At 54.6% G+C, this 15,959-nt stretch overlaps 2 protein-coding genes across 2 annotated transcripts; both read left to right on the forward strand.

The window, feature by feature from the left end:
- Positions 1–117: 117 nt before the first annotated feature.
- ZGPAT (zinc finger CCCH-type and G-patch domain containing) lies at positions 118–7,794 on the forward strand. The gene is made up of 6 exons (XM_053958590.1): positions 118–1,175; positions 1,868–2,001; positions 2,710–2,868; positions 3,879–4,010; positions 4,739–5,150; positions 5,581–7,794. The coding sequence occupies exons 1-6, from the start codon at positions 532–534 to the stop codon at positions 5,717–5,719; spliced, it is 1,620 nt and encodes a 539-aa protein (XP_053814565.1). The 5' UTR covers positions 118–531; the 3' UTR covers positions 5,720–7,794.
- A 207-nt stretch (positions 7,795–8,001) lies between these two features.
- Positions 8,002–14,624, forward strand: LIME1 (Lck interacting transmembrane adaptor 1). Its single transcript, XM_053958601.1, has 6 exons — positions 8,002–8,181; positions 12,175–12,327; positions 12,821–12,869; positions 12,958–13,045; positions 13,194–13,606; positions 13,869–14,624. Exons 2-6 carry the CDS (start codon positions 12,212–12,214, stop codon positions 14,253–14,255), a joined length of 1,053 nt encoding a protein of 350 aa, XP_053814576.1. The 5' UTR covers positions 8,002–8,181; positions 12,175–12,211; the 3' UTR covers positions 14,256–14,624.
- The last annotated feature ends 1,335 nt before the right edge of the window (positions 14,625–15,959 follow it).

Below are 15,959 nucleotides of genomic sequence, written 5' to 3' on the forward strand. Positions count from 1 at the left end.
GGACTACAACTCCCGGAATGCCCAGCGCCGCCGGCCTCCGCGGCACTCCGAGTGCTGAGCGGGTGACGCGCTGGCGAGCGCACCCGGAAGTGGGGGAGCTGCGGCCGGAAGAGGGGGTGTCATGGCGGGTGTCATGGCGGCGGCTCGCAGGGACTGAGGCGGCTGAGGGCGCAGTGGGGCCGCCGAGGTGGCAGCGGCGGCTCAGGGAGGTGCTGCAGCCCTGGGGCTGAGGGAGCACCCAGGCTGCGGGAGGAGCGGTGCGGTGCGGGGGCCCGGCGGGCGAGAGTGGACTCCGTGGCGGGGGAGGGCAGGGCCAGGCCCGGCCCGGCCTCTCCTCGGACTCTCCCGTCGCCTCTTGCCTCTGTTTCCAGCAGGAGCATCGCCCTGGTCATTTCCGAGGGAAAGAGCGGGACGGCGGGTAGATGTCGCTTCTGCGGGCGAGGACTTGTTATCCAAAAGTGCTTGAGTAAACTCTGAATGTTTTGAGTTCGTGGAGAGGACGCGGGCAAAAGCGCCTTTCTTGTGCTGAGAATGGATGAAGAGAGTCTGGAAGCAGCGATCCAGACCTACAACGCCCAGCTGCAGCAGGTGGAGCTGGCGCTGGGGGCGGGCCAGGACCCATCGCAGCAGTCGGACCTGATCCAGCTGCAGGAGGATTTGAAGCAGCTCATAGAACTGACCGAGTCGAGCCTGGTGGCTGTGAAAAAGAGCAAACTTTTGGCCACTTTGGACACAGATGCCTCCTCCTCCTCCTCCCCAGCAGGTCTCCCAGGGCAGGATTCCCAGCTGGAGAGCTCTGCCCAAGATGAGGAATACGCTGCTTTTAAGGAAGCCATTGCTGGGCTTGGAACAGATGAGGGGCCTGCGGCTGATGACAACGAGATCTCCTCGGAGAGAGAGGGAGAAACGGGGGATAAATCCAAATCAAAGTGCAGTGAAGAGGAGGAGGAGTCTGAGAGGGAGGAGGAGGAGGAGTTGAGTGGGATGAAGGTTAAAGCCCCCTACTACAGCTCCTGGGGGACCCTGGAGTACCACAATGCCATGATTGTGGGCACAGAGGAGCTGGAGGACGGCAGTGCAGGGGTCAGGGTGCTCTACCTGTACCCGACCCACAAGTCCCTGAAGCCGTGCCCCTTCTTCCTGGATGACAAGTGCAGATTTAAGGAGAACTGTCGGTAAAGAGAGAGGGGTGGGAGGGGCCTTGGCGTTCAGAGGGATAATCCTCCTCCTCAAGTGCTCTGTGTGGCTTTCTCACCCAGGGAAATTGTGCCTTAGTGTTTTTGAAATGCGCTGTGGTGAGCAGTGGCATCAGTTTGGCTGTTCTCTATAGCTGATGTGCAGATGAAGTGGAAAATCCCGTGGGAAAGATGCGGAGATGTTACAGAACTGAGTGGCTGAATTAACTGATGAAGTGTTTTAGAACAAAACACCCAAGTCTGTGGGTAATGCACACATGCCAGTTGCACAGGGAGGTTGTATAGGCTCCATTTTTGGGGATCTTCACCAGGATCAACCTCAGTGGTCTGTGAAGGTGCTGGGGTGGAGCTGGGCTGTGATCCTTGCCTTTGTGAAGGTGCTGGAGCCCTGCCTGTCTCTGATCCTGTTTATCCCCAAAGCCAGGAGCTTTTTAATTGGAAGTGTCACTAGCAAGGAAGTTTAATTCTCTGGGGTGAGATGTCCCATATTTATGTCCCATGACATAAATAACATGTTTAAGGTGAAACATGAACAACTTTATAATTACAACAGCACGTGGTCACACTTCCCTGATTATGGTGGAGGTTCCTCACCTCTGACACTCGTGTGCATTTCTTTTGAGGAAGGAAGGGATTTTCATTTGAAAACTCCTGTTCCTCCTTCCCTGCAGGTTTTCCCATGGTCAGGTGGTGGCCGTGGAGGAGCTCCAGCCATTCCAGGAGCCCGACCTGAGCAGTCTGGGGGTGGGCTCAGCCTGCCTGGCCAAGCACAGTGATGGGATCTGGTACACGGCCAAAATCACCGGTGAGGGGGGCAGGGGCTTGCCCAGGGGGAAGGTGGAGGCTGAGGTTTATGTGGGTCTATAACTTGGCTGTTGTGGTTAATGACATAAAAACATAAACTCTGTTGCTGCTGCCCTGAACTCAAAATCTTGACCTAGCTGAGTCTTGTGAGGCTAGAGGAGAGAATTGACTGGGAAACAGGAGATACAAAGAGCAAGAATGTGGAAAGGAAATGACTACGAGGTCATTAACTGCTCCAGGGAAGAGGGAGGGACTGCAGGAATTTACATGTATAGTAGGTGAGAATGGCAGTAATCTGGTCTTGTTTAAACAAAAACCTGGGGAGCTGGCCCTGCCCAGCAGCTGCTGATACAGGCTTCCCTCTTGTCTTGGGAAGAGGGAGGGTTTATTCCTTCTTTCCATCTTTCTTTTAACTGTTGTTAAAAGTCAGAAGGAAGCAAGTCTAACTTCTTTTTAATTCCATTTCTCAGCAGCCCATTTTTCTTGATTCGTAGAGATAAACTTCTGGGTATCAACACAGGCATTGTGGAAATAGCTTTTCATTGCAGTGGACACTTCCCCCTCCCAGACAGAAATAAAAATCACAGATTAACCCCAGAATTTTTTAAAACTGTTCCTTGGGCCTCCCCCCTGTCCTTGTTCTGCTGGAGCTGACTCTGCTTTAGCTCCCTGTGTGCTGCAGCTCCAGTCCTTGCTGTTCCCTCTGTAGATGTGGACAGTGGTTACTACACGGTGAAATTTGACTCCCTGCTCCTCAAGGAGGCTGTGGTGGAAGGGGACAGTGTCATTCCACCCCTGAGAAGTGAAGATGCTGCTGAATCTGGCGAGTCTGATGAGGATAGTGTGGATGATTCTGGTTATGCCAAAGGTAAGGGAGTGGGGAGAATGTGAGCAAAAGTGACTTGGGATTTTGTTCTACTTTTCTCTGGGACTGGCTGACTGTCCTAGAGCTCTCACTCCGAGTGTCTCACCTCTGATGAAAGAGCAGTTGATCTCTTTAAGTGTTCCTAAAAGATTGAGAACAGTAACTGGCTGTTATGCAGTAACTGCAAACTAAAATCTTTGTTTTGTGCAAATCCCTGGGCTAATGAAGGCTGGAGATTTCCATGGGAACTTCCCACAAGTGGAAGAGGGTGTGATATTTTAGAGTTCCAAGCTCTGAGCCTGTTTCTTATGTGTGTGGCTGAGATGAGTGAATAAGTGAATCAGATTTTCTCATCCCTGAGAGCTTCATGACCCAGGAATGTGAGACCCAAGGAAATGGGAGTATTGGGTTCTTCCAGTGCCTCGATGAGGCTGCAGGAACAGCCATGCCCTGTTTTACTGCTGAAAGGTGACACTGAGAGTGCCCAAGTGACTTCTTGGAAGTTGCTCAGGCAGCACTGTCCCTCTGGTGGTGCCACAGCTGCATCACAGGGACAAAGTCGTGTCCTAGAGCTCTTTACAGTTAACCTGACAAAAATTATTGGATCCTAATAACACATAACTAATGCTGTGGCCTGGAGGAGCCTCATACCAGAGACAGGAGCTGGAGGCACAGGATAAGTATTAGGTGGCACTGTGCTAAATTCTACTCAGATGTGTACATTAGTCTGTATTGTTATCCTGGAAGGAAGGAAAAGAATCATAAAGCTCCTGGGTGATTCTGCCTGGAACTGGGAGATGGTATGTGCATTAAATCAAGTGAAACCTCACATTTCAATCACTCCTGTGCAGTTCATGGAAGGTGACAATTCAGTAAGAACTGAGTAAAGCTGGAGGCATGACCAAATGCTTTTAGGGTTGGAGAAGTGAATTGCACTGTCCTGTGAGGGATGCTCCACACAGCAGCTTTATTCATGATTCCTGTTTCACTGATTCTCCTCTTCCGTACCACAGTGATAGATTCAGGGGTTCCAGAGAACGGGGAATGGACCCCTGCCTGCAGCTCCTCTTTCGGTGGCTGGGAGGCCCATACTCGTGGCATTGGCTCCAAACTGCTTGTTCAGATGGGATATGAGTTTGGAAAAGGTAAGGGGAGAGGGTGGTCCTGGGGCTGTTAAGAAAAACCCAAGATTTTGGTTGAAGCCAGAACTTTGCTGTGCTGAAGGGCCAGCTGGCTGAGGCTTGAGCAATGTGGAAGATCACAGCAGTGTTGGAGGGAAGAGGGATGAGTTATTCCATGGAAGTACAGGCATGTGGGGCACCAAGCCCTGTATGGTGTTGGCAGACAGTGGAGGCACCTGGAAGCACGGTCAAGTTCATGATCAAAGCCGTGAGAACGCTGTGGAATGTTCAAAGGCTGGAGGTGGAGGGGAGCTGATCTGCAAAGCTTCTGATGTCTGTGTTAATGCATCTCCTGGCCTGGACACAGACTTCAAAGCCTGCTGAACTCGCTGCTCCCACCCAAATTGCATCGAGCCTTGGGGGCTCTGGGAGGGCCTCTGTGTCTCCGGTTCTCCCAGAGGAACCAAACCAGTTTTAAGTAGAACCTGGCTTCAGAAGCTGAGGATGTGAGGCTGAACCTGGTTTCACAGAAACCGGCCTGACAAATGGCCTCGGGCTTGGAATCTCTAATCTCCTGCTGTGAAAGGCTCCTGGCCTGGCCTTTGCTGGTCCCCTTGGCTTGGGGAAAAGTTCTAACTTTTGGTACCTCAGAAGCCTCTTAGCTTGTTTTAAGCTTGTGACTGTCAATGTGAGCTTGTGGTGGGAGGTGACTCGGAGAGGTGATGCTGTAATGACTCGGAGTCTCTCCTCAGGCTTAGGGAAGAATGGCGAGGGCAGAGTGGAGCCAGTGCAGGCTGTGGTGCTTCCTCGAGGGAAGTCCCTGGACCAGTGTGCTGAGGTGCTTCAGAAGAAGAAGCAGGGGAAGCTGGAGCCGGGCAAATCGAGGAAATGCCGAGCAAAGGGAAGCAGCTCTGGACAGCCGGGCGGCCGTAAGGCCCCGCGCAACGTGTTTGACTTCCTGAACGAGAAACTGCGCGGGAAGAGCGCCGGGGACAAGGCTGGGGGGATGGCTCTGCCCCAGAGGAACAGCAAAGAGATCTACCATGCCAGCAAGAGCACCAAGAAGGCCCTGAGTGTCAGCCTCTTCCAGACCACGGAGAAGATTGAACAAACACAGAGGGATATCAGGGGAATCCAGCAGGCCCTGGCGCGCAACATCGGGCGGTAGGAAAACGTTCTTTGGGATCGAGTTTGTGGTGCTTCGCAGAGGGGTGGGCTTGAAATGAGATGTGGGAGGAACAAGTGAAATGTATCTGGATGAGATGTGGAGGAGAGAATTCAGTGTGTGCTTTGGACCAGCGTGGACACTGGCAGACGTGTCTGGGGTCCTTTGGCTGGAATTCAGGCTGTGGCAATGAGAGGAGCTCTCTGGGGAAAGGTGCTGGAGTCCTCGTGCCCTGCAGCATTGCTGTTGAGATCTCAGGAGGACATTCTCTAGCCCAGATAGAGATGCCCTGCTGAGCATCAGGTTATTCCTGGCTTTCAGCAGGTCCCTTGGGCTAATCCTACAGGAAAGGGCAAACCCTCCTGGGACGGAACAAGCCTTTGATCTTACCATGGAGGATGACATTGCCACTGTGCTTTTTGCTTTCAGGCACAGCATTGCTGCAGCTCAGCTGGAGGAGAAACTGGCTGATGCCCACAAGCAGCTGGGACAGCTGCAGGCCCAGGAAGCCAGGCTACAGCGGGAGCAGAAGAAAGCAGACACCCACAAGAAGATGACTGAGTTCTAGGTGCTGAGGAAGGTGTTGGACTGCAGGAGTTGTCCTTCTGGTGCTCCTAGCCTCAGAGTCTCGATGAGCTGTCCTGCTCTGCTGGGCCTCAGGCTGCTCAGCCTAAAACTGGGCAAAAAAGCAGCAGTTTCTGGATGCTTCTGAGCTCTTCTAGGAGGGGGAGGAATGCACATCCATCCAGCCCTGAAAGCATTCAGTGATTTGGGCCTTGGATGAGGCCTAGCTACAAGGGATATAATCCTCTGCTCTCTTGCACACTTCTTTCCTTCCTTTTCCCTACAGTAGCAGCTCCATCCAGAGTCTGTGGGAGCTCAGGTGATAACACTGCTGGCAACAAACCAGCTGAGGGGGCTTGGACAGCCCCACATCCTGCCATTAACTGTGGCTTCTGTCTGTGGCCACCTGCCAAGCACAGGTGCAGGCAACATCCCGACCGTGGCTGGGTGAAAACATCAAAGGTCAAGTGCTTTAGCTGCTCTCTGCCTTCTGTTTTTTACTATGGGATTTATCTGAGAACTCCATTTTTGGGGGGAGCAGTTCTTTGTAGCCCTAGCATAAGGAAGAGAGAAAACTGACAGCTCGGAGGTGGAACCAGCAGCCTGGAGCATCAGATTTCAGCAGTTTGACTGTAAGAGTATCCCAGGCCATGCTGTAGCCAAACTCACTGGCTTGGCATGGAAGGCTGCCTGGTTCCACAGGTAGAGTGCCATAGCTGGGGGAATAAGCCAGCAGCATAACAGAATTCCCAAACCTATTCAGGAACAGCTCCACAGGGAACCTTGTGATTTTTCACAAGGTTCACCTTGTGAGCAGCCCCTGAACTTTGTGAAATGGTGGCATTTCCTCGATTTGCCACTATTAGTTGGTTTTTCTGTCCAAGGTGGCTCACTGAGCATGGGTCCTTTTACTAAAAAACCTCAGGACCCAGATCCAGGTTGGACTGGGCCCTGGATGAGCACAAAGGGCAGGATCAGGATGAGCCCAGTGTGCAGCCCTACAGTGGGAGAGCTTGGGGCTGGGCTGGAAGCAGGCCAGGCAAGCCAGATGCTCTTCCCTCCATGTGGAAAGTGTTTGGACAGGAGGGATGTCCTCTCCCCTTGGTTACATTCTGTGTTGGTGGTGGCCAGTTCTTGCCTCAGAGGTGCTGGTTTCATCATCTGGTGGGATTTCTGCATTGTAAAGGCTTTTTTTTAATACAAAAATAGTTTGCAATTCATGCCAGTATCTTAAGGACACCATTTTTTTTAAATTTAAGGAACCAATTTCCTTTTATTCTGTGAGCAATTTTTCTAATGAAAAGGTTCCTTTAGTACCCCCTTTTTTATCTATCCCTGAGAAGAGATTAAAAAACAAGCTGTCAGCCTGGGCAGGGCAGTGCCTGATTTGCAGGGTCAGGCTGCCAAACAAACAAGAAAATCTGAGACTGAAGAAGATATGATCAGAGCTGTTCAGGTTGTGTGGGATTGCACATGGCTGCAGACACACCTCAGAAACACAGCGAGACAGCAAAACCAAACAAGATGAACATCTTCAGGAAGCCTGTGGGAGTGAGTCTGCTCCTGAAGAGCACCTGGATCGTGCTGTGATCCTCGTGGATGTGGGATGTGTCATGGGCTGCCTCAGGCACTTCCACATCCATCCCTTCCTATTGGAATTGGCTGTACTGTCCTCATTGTTCTGAATTAGTGTTCTCCACACACGGGGCTCAACTCAAGGGTTTAACAATGGCCCTTCCCTCACAAATGACTGTTTGTTTCTCACACTTGAGTGCTAAGTGGTGACAAGGATTAATGTGCCCAGCTTAGCATGGATGCTCACTGGAGTGGCCCATGACTGGAGAGCTGAGCTGGGCAGAGAAAATTCGGGGGTTTATTTTGTGCTCTGAGACTGTTGAACATCATCATCTCTTTAGGAACTGGGTGTATGAGCCCTGTGTCTTTGCTAAGTCCTATTTTGACCCTTCTTTGAGATCTCCACAGCCTGACTTGTCAGACTCCTATTCCAGCAGCTGCCACCTCCCACCCAGCACAGTTCACATCCCTGATGAATAAAGTTGGTGTTTCTTTTTCCCCCTCTCTCCTTGTAAGGCGTTGTTCATTTGCAAGGTAATGACGATGTGGGGCTCCCCGTTCTTTCCTTATATTGCCCTGAGCTCCCGGAGGAGCCGGGCGGGGAGCGGGCGCGGCAGAGGGAGCCCGGCTGCGAGCACAGACCCAGCCTACCCCGGGTGAGGCCACCACCTCCGAGGCCAGGAAGCTGTGGTGTGTGTGCTCCGTGTCTGCTCACAGCCGGCTGCTCCTCAGGGAGCGGGAGAGCTCAGATCGGGATGTTGGAAATGTGCGGGAGGCTCTGACTGGGACTTGCTGCAGGATAAAAAATGAAATTCTCCAGGCTGGCCGGCAGGGAAGAGAGCATGATTGGATCCCTGTGCTCCACACTCGCCGGATTTTGAGTTCCTGCAAGTAAGTGGTGGTGGCTTTCCTGCCTGGGATACGAGGAATCTGCAGCTAAACTGGGGGGAAATACCTTAAACCCCCAATGTATACAGAAATCACAGCATTGTCAGAGATGCTCTTGGGGCTGGATAGACTGGACAGGCAGGATTCCTGCTCTGCTTTGCTCTGGGAAGCTTCAGCTGAGTTCAGCTTTGTGAGCTGGGCTCCAAGCTCTGTCATTCCATGTTTTGTGCTCTGTAGCTGGGCTTGAAAGGGAAGAAAAGGTGGTGGAGCTTGGTAGTGCTGCTGGGATCCCTTGGCTGGGGTCTGGAGGCTGAGTGGGAGCCAGTTGCTTTTGGGGTGAATGAATTCAGCTCAGAGGCACGTGGCATTGTGGAAATTCCCAGCTGATTTGTGGGGAGGGGGACAGGAGTATTGCTGGTGTGTGCAATGGGAAAGTGCTGAGCTCTTGTCTCTGGGTGAGGAGGCTTGAGAATGTGGTCCCTGAAATGCTGTCTTCTGAAAACGCAAGATGATGTAGAAGTAGTGCATCTGTGGCAGAGGAAACCACTGTGGCAGGCAGATGGTTCTGGAGAAGACACATCTCCTTAATACAGCCATGCTGTAGTTTGGAATCTGGCTCCCCATAACATCAGCTCTGAGCTCTCTGCTGGTCTCCTGCTGTGGCTCAGCTCTGCAGTAAACCTCTTGAGCTGATTCTTGCCTTAAAAGAGCCTTTTTCTGCCCAAGTGAGTGTTCAGCAACCAGGGAAGGGCAGGAAGAAATAAGAGTGCTGAAATGGTGTCAGCCTCGAGCAGAGCCCTGTGGTGTGGGCTGACAGTCACTCACCTGAAAGTTTTAAAGTTGTATTTTCTCAAAAGCCACTCCAGCATGTGAGCAGCGATCAGAACTGCAGCTAGAAGTCTGCATCCAAGTTTTCAGGCATTTGGGTCTGGCATTTATAAGTATGGTTGGCACTTTCTAAATGAAAAGCCCCCAGAGGTGTTTGACCATGAAATCTCATTACAGAGATAAGCAAACTGGGTAAGATCTCATGCCTGCTTTTTTGAAATAGTCTTAAAATTCACTAATTGCACCCCATGGTCCAGGGCAGATTCAGTGTTGTGACTGACGGTAAACAGAGCTTTCACTTTTTGTAATTGAAAAGAAAAAAATCTATCTACTTCTGCTTCTAGGGCCTTTTTTTTGAAGCACAACTCCCTGGGGTACCTGAGCAGAGTTTGCTGCAGCTGTGTGCACAGTGGCTGATGGAAATCAGCTCAAAATGTTCCTCTTGGTTTTGTGCAAATAGGCTTTGAGTAGCTTTGCAGACTTTTTTCTTGCCACCCTGCACTGAACACTGTGTGGTTTTATCTGGGGAGATGAATCAAAGGCCAGGCAGAATCATCATCATCAGCAGCAGTTGGTTTTTCAGTAAATTTAATCTTGCTTTCAGGAAGCCCAGATGAGGAACTTGCACCTTTTGTAGGACTCACAAAAAACTCCCACGTCCTGGAGTAGCAACCCATCTGCCTTAAGGGTGCCTGTGCTGGGGTGTCACACAGGGGGGAGTGATCCCTGCTTAGAGGGCTGGGGGTGTTGTCACACGTACCTGTGCCCGCCCTCACCTCCAGAGCCACCTCGGCTGGGCTGGCGGAGCCAGCGCCTTACGAAACTCTGCTGAGTCTCCTGCCCCGGGGAGCAGCCCCAGGACAGGGAGATCGATCACTTTATTGACAGGAAATTCAGGTGTAGGTTTCAGAAGGTGTGGCTGACACTTTGCCTTGCAAACCTGTTCAGTCCTACCTGAGTGTCTTTAGTCAGGCACTGGGTTCTGCTCGCAAATCTGTGATTTTGGGAGCCCCAACGTGTTGCCCTAAGAAGTGGCTTCTCCCAGTGACTGCTGAGCCTGAACACTGAGGAGCATGCACTGCACAGTTTCACTGCTCAGAAATCCTGGAGCAACCACTGACCTGCTCGACAGAAAGGAGGCCAGAAGAATTTCTCTGCATTCATTCCTACTCAAGGAAGTCTCTCCTTTCAAAATTCAGGGATGGAGAATCCCCTTGCTGTGTGATAAGCTGTCCCGTGTGTGCCCGCCTCATCATGCTGAAAGCTCCTACCTTGATTCCAACATCACACCAGCTCCCGCTCGTCAAACCTTGCTAGAACTTTGTCTGCTCAACTCCAGAGCCTGCTGAGCTCTGCCCTGGTCCTGCAGCCCATGGTTCCATGGTTCTAATGAGCTGAACGAGTCCAGCGAGGAGCTCCAGGCTCTGTCTAATGCAAAGGCCTTGTTGCAGGTAATCCGAATAATTAAAGTATGCTTAGACAGAAAGGCTGTGTTGTCTAATTAAAACGTTGGAAAAGGAACAGCCTCCCCTTCCCAGCTCTGATCTAAGCCAGTCTGTCCAGCCTGGTTAGTCCTTAAAACCTCTCTGTCTCACTTTCTACCTTGAAATAATTGCTCTCCAGGGTTCATGCTTCAGTCAGGGCACTTTCCAAAGTGGGAAGTTCTTAGATAAAAGGATGCTCGCAGATAAAAGGGTGCTGCAAATGGCCAGAGACCTTCTAGTTATTGGGGTAAAAATGTGCCAAAGATGCTGCTGTGTGACTCAGGGTGCAGGGGAGAGGGGAGCTCCTGTGGATCTGCAGTAGCTTTTGACATTTACACAAGGCAGGGTAGCTTCTCACCAGCACTCATCTGGGCTTTGTCATCCAGATGAAGACACACAAGAGGGTGAGTAAGAGGTGCTCAGCACGTCCCACCAGATCTCTGGGTTCCCATCCGTTGCTGGTGGAAGCTGATCCTGCTCAGCTCTGCTCAGGGACCCTACTGCTGGCCCCATCTGGATTAGCTACCGTGGCTTCTTGAAGCTGTTTTACTCCAGGAACTGCCTCCATCTGCCTTCAGATCAGGCATTTCTTGGGTGCTGGTGACAGGCCAGCCTTTTTTTGTAGAGCAGGGTGCACAGAGCTGAGCTGTGCAGAGCTGGGAGCCGCAGCCGCCGTCGACGCCGGTGAGGGTGAAGGGGTGTCAGCTTTTGCTTTGGGTTTGCAGCGTGCTGGCAGCAGAGCAGGGATGGGGATGGTGGCATGGGAATGATGGGATAGGGGTCACCAAAAGCCTTCTGGGGAAGGAGGTGATCCTGACAGGCTGGGGAGCACCTGTGCTTTGTGTCAAGCTCCCCAGCACCCTCCTGCCCCCACACTGCTTGCTCTGGTGCTGCCACAGTTTGCAGGGGACAATTTTTGCCCTGAGGAAAGCACAGGGACAAGGGCTGGATTTGGGCAAGGTGCAGCTTTAGGCAGAGGAAAGGGGTGGGAAGATGGGGTGTTTTCTGCTCTGGTGTCACAGCAGAGAGCAGCTGCAGACCTGGGGCGGTGGTGGCACAAGGAATGTGTGCATCCATTGCAGAAGGAAGGTGTCCTGGTGTCTTCTGCTGAGGCCAGGGCATGAGGAGGGAGAGGAGGAAGAGGGAAGAGATACTGAAGCTCACCCTGTTTGCAGAAAATTGAGTCATACTGCCTGTCCTTACTGGCCTCCCCTATGCTCAGGAGCAGTGTCACTCCCATCCCGGGTTGCTGTCCTGGTGTCCCCAGAGAGCACTCTGTCATCTCTAGGGTGTCTCCAGAGGGTTTTCAGAGCTCCTGGGCATCTCCTTTTCACCATTTCAGTGGCAAATGGTGAGCTTGAATCCCACTGGTTTTGTTGGATTGTTTTTTTCAAAGGGAACCAAAATCTGAAGTTTTCCCTGGTGGTGACAGAGCACCCACTGCCAAGTGTCCACATGGGGCTGGGCACTGGAGGTGTTACGGTGACTCTGGGGACAGCAATTGCTGGCCAGAAAATGGGGACACCCGGTGAAATGTCCCCATCCAGAGCATCCAGAGAGACCCCCTGCTGGGGGACTGTGCTGCAGGGGTCCCGTAAGCCCTGGGGGTCATAGAGCACCACTTCATGCCATGGTGAGCCCAGCAGCTCCTGGCTGAGCTCCGACTCGTGTTCTCTCTCCTCAGAGCTCAGCCCCGCAGTGGTGCTGCAAGCGGCTCCCCCATGGCTGCAGCCAGCGGCGAGGGGACAGCAGGGACCCGGCTCCTGCCAGCTGGCACTGCCCTGGCCCTGCTCGGTGGCCTGGTCTACCTGGGCACCCTGTGCGCTGCCTGTAAACGGTACGTGCTGCCCGCGGCTCCTCCACTTTCCCTCCTGGGGCTGGGAGGGGGCTGGGGATCCCTCGGTGGCATTTGGTGGCTGCACGTGGAGAGTGTGCAGCCATCCTGAGCTGGGACCTGGGCTCTGCTGCTCTGCTTACCCCAAGCCTCCACCTGTGCCCCAGTGCAGCTCTACCTGGCTTGATCCTGCATCCCTGTGTGTCACAGCCCCCTGGAACAGCCCCTACAGCCAAAAACCTCAGAGGAGCAGCCCAGAGAGGGTTGAGCTGTGAGCAGGAGGTGCAGTGCTGAGGGTGGTGCCAGTGGTGCCCTGCACAGCTCAGTGGGGTGCAGGATGCAATTGTGATGTTCCCAGCCAGCACAGACCCTGCTGTGGGGCTGGGGAAGAAGCAGGATGTGGGTTTTGGGAGTGCCACACTGGGGACCCAGGGCACCTGCTCCTCACCCGTGGCTTTGCCATCTGCCTTGGGCTCAGCCCCACTTCTCCCTGCAGGAAGGGCAGGAAGAAAGTCGCTCCAGATGGGGTGAAGCTCGTGGATGAGGTAAGAGCACATTTTGGGGGGCAGGATCAGCCCTGGGGGAGGTCTGGGCTCTCAGCCCAGCTTGAGGGTGTCTGTTCCCCCACGGCAGGCCCTGCTCTGCCAGACACAGCTGCGGTCACTCAGCAAGTCGGACACGAAGCTGCACGAGCTGTACCGGGTGAAGGTCAGAGATGATGGTGAGTGGCCGTGGAGCAGGGGCTGGTGGCCCTTGGCAACTGCCTGCAGTCCCCATGCTGCCCATCAATGTCATGGACAGACGTGCCACAGCGCTGGCACAGGGGTTGGTGCCTGTTGCATCCCCTCATTTCCTCTTCTCTCCCACAGTCCAGCGTCCAGCCAGCCTGGATCTCCCCGGTCCCACGGCCCCCGGAGGCGAATCCCTGCACAGCTCCGGCCTCCTGCACCGTGAGCTGCCCCAGATCCCCGTCCCTGAGCCCCCGGCCACTTCCCCAGCCCCCGACCAGACCTACTCCAACCTGCTCTTCACCCCGCTGCGGAAAGCAGCGCCAGACGCTGTCTATGAGTGCCTGGCAGTGGGGGGGGAGGGCACCCCGGTGCCCCCCATGCCAGCTGGCACCCAGGTGTCCCCTCCACGGGCTGTGCATGGGGCAGCCGATTATGCCTGTGTCCATAAAGTGAAGAAGGCGGTGTCGGTGGAGGCGCAGGATGGGGCTGTGGCAGGACCCCCTGGAGCACAGCACTGCTGGGATGGAGCAGGCAGTGCCCCTAAGGCCAAGGTACAACTCTGGGGGGCAGCAGGGATGGGGCAGGGGGGGTTTCATTTAATTCCTTGTCTCCCTGTAGTGCCCATGTGTGGAGCAGGGTATAACTTAGGATCCACTGCCAGGATCCTCCTGGGGATTCTTGGCATTGCCGCTGGCATTGCCCCTCCCGCTCACAGCTTCCATCAGAAGATGGGGGGGACAAAATCATGAGAGTACTCTGCAGTGGGCAGGGATTGCCCCCAGACCTCCACCCCAAAAAAATTTCCTTTTGCAGCTGGAGGAGATGTACTCGACGGTGTGCAAAGCCACCAAGAAGAAATCCCAGGTCTCTGCATCAACCCCGAGGGCTGTGAAGGAGGCGGGGTGTGGGTGGCCACCCCCCTGCCAGCAGGAGGGGGCCCCAGCAGCCCCAGGTCCCCCTGACCCCTGTTACGAGTCCATCAACGACAGAGCATGGACTGCTCAGGCCCGTGGCCCCGACCCTGACTATGAGGCTGTGGACATTAACTGGAAGAAGGCAGCAAAACGGGACAAGCCGGGGAAGCCCCGTGTCCCCGAGAACCTGTACGAGAGTGTGGCGGACGTCTGGGCAGGGGAGTCCCGGAAAGTCTCTGCCCGGACGGCGGCCAATGGGCTGGAGGTTTACATCACCAACCTATAGCCCCCCGGGAGAAGGGGCAGGGCCACAGGGGGGTCCCACCTGGCTGGACACCGTCGGGTGCCAAAGGGACAGGTGCCAGCAGCCCTGTGCTCACCAGAGCCCTGTGCCCTGCACTCACTCTCTGTATATATTTTGTATTACTTCTCTGTGAGTGTCCTTGTCCCATCCCAGCCCAGCTGGTGCCAGCAGGTTGCTGGTGGGATGTCCCAAGATGGGCAGTTTGAGGGTGCTGGGTGCTGTGTGGGACCCCCGTGAGACAGGGCTGGCACTGGTACCAAGATGGGAACAGGGTGGGGACCAGTCACATTTTGGGGCAGGGGGGTGACGGGGCTGCAGCCAGCCCCATGCCTTGGGCTGCAGGATCAGACCCCCATCAGGAGGTTTCTGCCATGACTGAGGGTCCCTGTCCTCCTCACACTGCCTGGGAGAGACCAGGGCCCCCTCCAGCCCCCAGGAAGCCCTGAGAAGCTTTGCTCCCATCACAGAATGTCCCTTGCTATGGGGAGATGGTGTCAGCCCTGTGCCTCCATGGAATCATAGAATATCCTGAGCTGGAAAGGACCCGCAAGGGATCATTGAGTCCATCTCCTCCCCCTGCACAGGACAACACAGAAATTTCACTGGTGTGGGCTGTGGGCTCTGCTCCATCCTCCATTCCCACCCTTTCAGACCCATGCAAGGGTGTCTCCATGGGCAGCCCTCTGCCAAACACCATTAAAAGGCTGAGAGAAGGTTTACACTCTTAAACTGAGTCTAAATCCATGGTTCTGGGGGCTCTTGCTGCTGCTGCTGGTGCAACTGGTGCTGAGAGAGCAGCTTTGAGCACAATGTGACTGTGAATGCACCCGCCCTGCATGGGTGGTTTGGCACCTCTGAAATGGGGACACACAGCCACCAAGAGCTGCTGAATGGGGTGATCTGTGCCCGAGCAGAGCCTTGCACAGGGCTGCAGTAGAAGCCCGGCTGTGTTTGCTCAGCATTTGCTTCCTTGCTCACCTCCCCGTCACTCCTGTGGGTCCTGCAGCCCCCATGTGCCAAAAAAGCTCGGGCGAGCTGGGTGTGTACCAGAGCTTAAACTTCCCTCCTCTCCTCCGCGGTGGAGTTGCACATCGTGCCCCAAGGGACGCCGTGGCGAGGCAATGACGGCGGCCCCGGTCACATGGCCAGTGGCTGGCCAGTGGCTGCCCGACCTCGTGGCACGATGGCCTGGTGCTCGCTGGAGCCAGGTGGAGCCCGCAGCCCCCGTGCCGTGCCGTGCCGTGCCGTGCCGTGCCGTGCCAGGCTGTGTGGCAGGAAGCGACGCACCTTCCCTCAGCACCTTTGGCCCTGCACCGCGGCGGGTGGAGAGATTAAAACCGAAAACGCAGCGCTCAGCAAACCCTGCTGAAGGCGTTAGAGCTGGAGGCACCCCAGGCGTCGTCAGCTCGACACCAAACCACAGCCGCCCTCAAGAGCTTCTCCCATCCCCCTGCGAGATTAGGGCGCTGATAGAGCACGGCTGGTGCCAGAGCTGCCGTGCTCTTCCTGCTGCCAGTCTGCCACAACGACGTGTGGGCTCCCCCCACGCTGCCCCCGGCCGCATCTTTCCCCTGCTCCCCTTCTCCATCATCCCAGTGCACGTGGCTGGGTCCCTCCTGCACCACCTGAATCCCCTGGGAGCTGTTTTGGGCTGTGCTGCCAGGAGCATCACTTCCGTGTGGGATC

Source organism: Vidua chalybeata, chromosome 17 (assembly GCF_026979565.1).
Source record: "Vidua chalybeata isolate OUT-0048 chromosome 17, bVidCha1 merged haplotype, whole genome shotgun sequence".
In the NCBI taxonomy this organism is placed as follows: Eukaryota; Metazoa; Chordata; class Aves; order Passeriformes; family Viduidae; genus Vidua; species Vidua chalybeata.